The 4,214-nt window shown below is 35.3% G+C and overlaps 1 protein-coding gene across 1 annotated transcript in view; it reads left to right on the top strand.

Annotated features, from left to right (window-relative positions):
* The window catches only part of CCDC122 (coiled-coil domain containing 122), a 21,152-nt gene extending 17,329 nt beyond the window's left edge, over positions 1–3,823 (top strand). Inside the window, exon 5 of the mRNA XM_012723371.1 lies at positions 3,334–3,823. Coding sequence (XP_012578825.1) covers positions 3,334–3,483 — 150 coding nt within the window. The 3' untranslated portion in view covers positions 3,484–3,823. The remainder of the gene's footprint in view (positions 1–3,333) is intronic.
* The last annotated feature ends 391 nt before the right edge of the window (positions 3,824–4,214 follow it).

Genomic DNA, 4,214 nt, shown 5'->3' with positions numbered 1-4,214 from the left:
CATTTTGATTTTTCTTAGACATGAGGGTTTTGGCTATTCGAGGTTTTTTGTTGTTCCATATGAATCTCATCAACATTTTTTCTTATTTTTTTTTAAGATTATTTATTTATGCATACAGAATTAGGATACAGCCCAGAAGTGCAGGGGAGGTGAGAGGATTCACTAGGAACAGAGTAGAGAGCAGAACAGGCAGATTAATGAAGTACACTGCTGAGGGGAGCAGCGGGAAAGACAGGAGAGATCTGCTGTGCCATGTGGGTCACCTCTGGGGTTTGGGATCAAACTCACACTGAGGCGGCTGTGGCTAGCTTGCAGTGCTGCATTTTCACCTGTTGCACCACCAAGGAGGGCATCTATTTTGTTTTTATAGCAATAATTTAGACTGCTTAGTGTCTCTGCCCTAATTTCCCTGTTTCTGCTGTAGAATTGTGTTCCAGTATAACTGTCTTCCTTTGCAATATTCTGTTCATTTTATGAACTTAAATATATTATAAAAAGGAGTTCATAGTTTCTGCCACATTATCACAGAATCCATGGCATAATAAAGGTTAAGAAACTTTAAATAAGAGAGGAGATGGAAAAGGAAAAGGAAAAGAAAATCTTTGCTAGGGCAAAAATAGAGACAAGATTCAGCTTATAAAACAATTCGAATCCCAGTAAACGGAAAGCTGAAGGGCAAAGATAAAGGGAATCAAGGGCAGATAAAACCCAAAGTTTTATCTCCCTGTGCCCCTCTATAGCTATTAACTTATATTTGGCAAATGGGTTACTTTGATAAATTTGTGAATTGGTGTTTTGACAAATTGATTCTCTTGAATTGACCTACAACCACTTTGTTGACTTGTTGGAGCACTTTTTTGTGTAGCTACCAGGAGTGAAGAAGTCAATTTTATAGTCAGGCAACTATCAGTTTGTTTAAAAATGAGTGTTTTATATACTTCATGCCCACTAAGATAGCTATGATTTAAAAAAAAAAAAAAAAGATAATAGCAAGTATGTGAAGCAATCAGAACCTTCACAAATTTCTGGTAAGACTATAAATTTGTGCAACCATAGTGAAAAACAGTATTGAAGTTCCTCACGACATTAAAAATAGAATTATCATATGATCTAGCAGTTCTCCTCAATACATAACCAGATGAGCTGAAAGCAGTCTAAAAGAGGTCTCTGCATACCCATGTTCACGGCACATCAGTCACAATGGACAAACCATAGAAGCAACTCAAGTGTCCTTCAGTGGATGAATGGAAAAACAGAATGTGGTATATATTTACAAGGGAACATTATTCTACCTCAAGAAGGGTCAGGGAACTCTGGTACATTCTACACCATGAATGAACTTTGAAAACATTATGTTATATGAAATAGGTTAATCACAGAAATACAAATACTATGATTCTACTTATGAAAGATATATAATAGAGATAAAAAGTAGAATGGTTGTTGTCAGGGGTTGGGCAATGTGATGATTAGAGATACTGTTTAATGATTATGGTGTCGGTTTTTCAAGATGAGTTCTGGAAATGGATGGTGATCATGGTTGCTAACAATGTGACTGTACTGAATACCATTGAACACTATATTTTAAAATGGTTAAGATGGTAAATGTCATATAATACATATTTTACCACAAACATTTTTTAAAAGTTTTTATTTACTGATGCATACAGAACTGGGATACAGACCAGAGATGCAAGGGCAGTGAGAGGATTAACCAGAGACAGAGTGGGGAGCAGAACAGGCTGACTAAATACACTGCTGAGGGGAACAGTGGGCAGGTCAAGAGAGGTCTGCCACACCATGTGGATCACCTCCAGGGCGGGGGTCAAACTTATGCGGAAGCGGCTTTAGCTTCTCAGTGCTGTGCTTTAACCTGCTGTGCCACCACAAACATTTTTTAAAACAAAATAAAAAGAAAACTTAAAAATTTTAATAGGTAACTTTCCCAAACCTATTCTACTAATTTAGAAATTCATTTAAAATTATGTGTTTAAACACAAAGATAAACATGTTTCACACCCATTAGGGTGGCTGTGATCGTAAATACAAGTAATAAGTATCTGTACAAATGTGAGGAAATTGAACCTTGATCAAGGATGCAAAAATAGTGCAATCACCTTGGAAAACAGTAGGCAGTTCCTCAAATGGTTAATCATAAAGATACCTGTAACCCAGTAATTCCTAGGTATATATACCCCAGAGAAGTGAAAACAAGTCCTCACAAAATCTTGTACATTAGTGTTCATAGGAGCCTTACTCATAAAGGCCAAAACATAAAAATAATTCAAATATGCATCAATTGATGAATCAAATAGAATGTGTAATATCATACCATTTTATGTGGCAACAAAAAAGAATGAAGCATTAATATATGCTAACACATGAATGGCCCCTAAACATATTATGCTAAGTGAAATTAACCAGTAGCAAACCCCACAAACTGTGTGATTTCACTTATATGACATCTCAAAAATAGTCAAGTCTACATAAAGAGGAAGTAGATTAGCGATTGCCTACTGCTAAGCATCAGAATGAAAGAATGAGGAATCACTACTATGAGGTACGAGGTTTTGCGGGAGATTATGGAAATATTCTAAGTTTTAAGTATTTTCACAACTCTGTAAATATACTAAAACCATTGAATTGCATACCTTACTGAGTTTTAAATTGGTGTGTGAAATATCACAATAAAGCTACTTTAAAAATTGAGTGTTCTTTGAATAAACAGCACTAAGGCACTAAGGAATTTTAGCTTTTATTTCTTTTTTATTTTTTACTTATTTAGGCCTAACACCAAAATCCTTGCATTTTCCACAGTGGAACTTTTTTTTTTTTTTGCTCAACATAAATATTAATCTACTTAATGGTAGGGAAATCGCTTACGTGATCCCAAAATCTTTTTATATCTATGGGTCTGTGTTTTAGTGAATGGCATAATACAGGACATGAAATCATTTTCTTAACTGGTGATTGTTTTGATAAGAAAAGGCACTCCTTCACAGTTGTTTCACTAGAATTCAAATGTCAAAACACCATCATCACTTGCTGAATTGAAACTTGACTGATTAAATGTCTTAAAGTTTATTTATACAAAAATAGGGAGATGGCCACATCCTAAGATGTTATAAGAACATAATTATATGTACAAAACTCTCAGCACAATATCTAATGTGTAATGTATTGAGTAATAAGTATAATTACTATTTGTTTTTATTATCACCATTATTTATAATGAATAATTTCTAATCAACTGCTTTTCTCTTTAGTGTTGTCAAAAGATCCTTTAGGCTGTTTAGTATCAAGCCCTGTTAATATGTACTCTCCTTTTAATAGGTACAACATAAGAGATATGGTGCGATTCTTAAGCGTTTGCATTGTCAAGTGAACAAGCTTCAGTCAAATAGAAGACAGTGGCAATGGAACATTCAACAACTGGAAAAAACTGCAGCTGAACTAAGAAAACACATTGGAATGAAAGATTAACCATGGTCAAGGAGTAACGTACAGTACAGTCTATGTCAACAAGAGTTGTGCCAAAGAATGTTGAGAAAATTCTTTGGACTCTTAACAACTACCATCATTATCAAAGATCTACCATAGTGACAAATTTCTCTTTTTTTTTGAATCAGTCATGTATTCTTACTGTATCTGAAATTTGGTAAGAGTTTACCTGATATAAAATTGATAGTGATATTCCTTCCTGTAATTGATAGTAATAGATAGACAATAGAAATGCTAATAGAAGAATAGTGGAAGACATTGGATGAATATTTTGAATGTGTAGCATATACTTAGTATGACTACCTATTTATCACATGTGCCTTCAGTATTATTACATGAAGCAAAAAATTAGTGAAAAATAAACACTTGAAATTATAATATTTAAATTATTAAGATTTAAGTTTGTCTATTCCAAGCTTATTTTTTACCACCACCTTCATAGTACTGTCAAATGTTGACTTTTTTTTTTTAACAGAACTGGGGTACAAGCCAGAGATGTGGAGGGTGAGAGGATTCACCAGAGACAAGAGTGGGGAGCAGAACAGGCAGATCGACGAAGTACACTGCTGAGAGGAGCAGCGGGCGGGTCAGGAGAGGTCTGCCAGGCCATGTGGATCTCCTCCGGGGCAGGCGGGAATCGAACTCGTGTGGAAGTGGCTTAGGCTTCTTTTGCAGTGCATTCACCCCCTGTGCCACCAGGGAGGGCCCATCAA

This window comes from Condylura cristata, unplaced genomic scaffold, assembly GCF_000260355.1.
Source record: "Condylura cristata isolate star-nosed mole 26May11 unplaced genomic scaffold, ConCri1.0 scaffold00010, whole genome shotgun sequence".
NCBI classification, from domain to species: Eukaryota; Metazoa; Chordata; class Mammalia; order Eulipotyphla; family Talpidae; genus Condylura; species Condylura cristata.
This window is presented reverse-complemented; position numbering and strand designations above follow the sequence as displayed.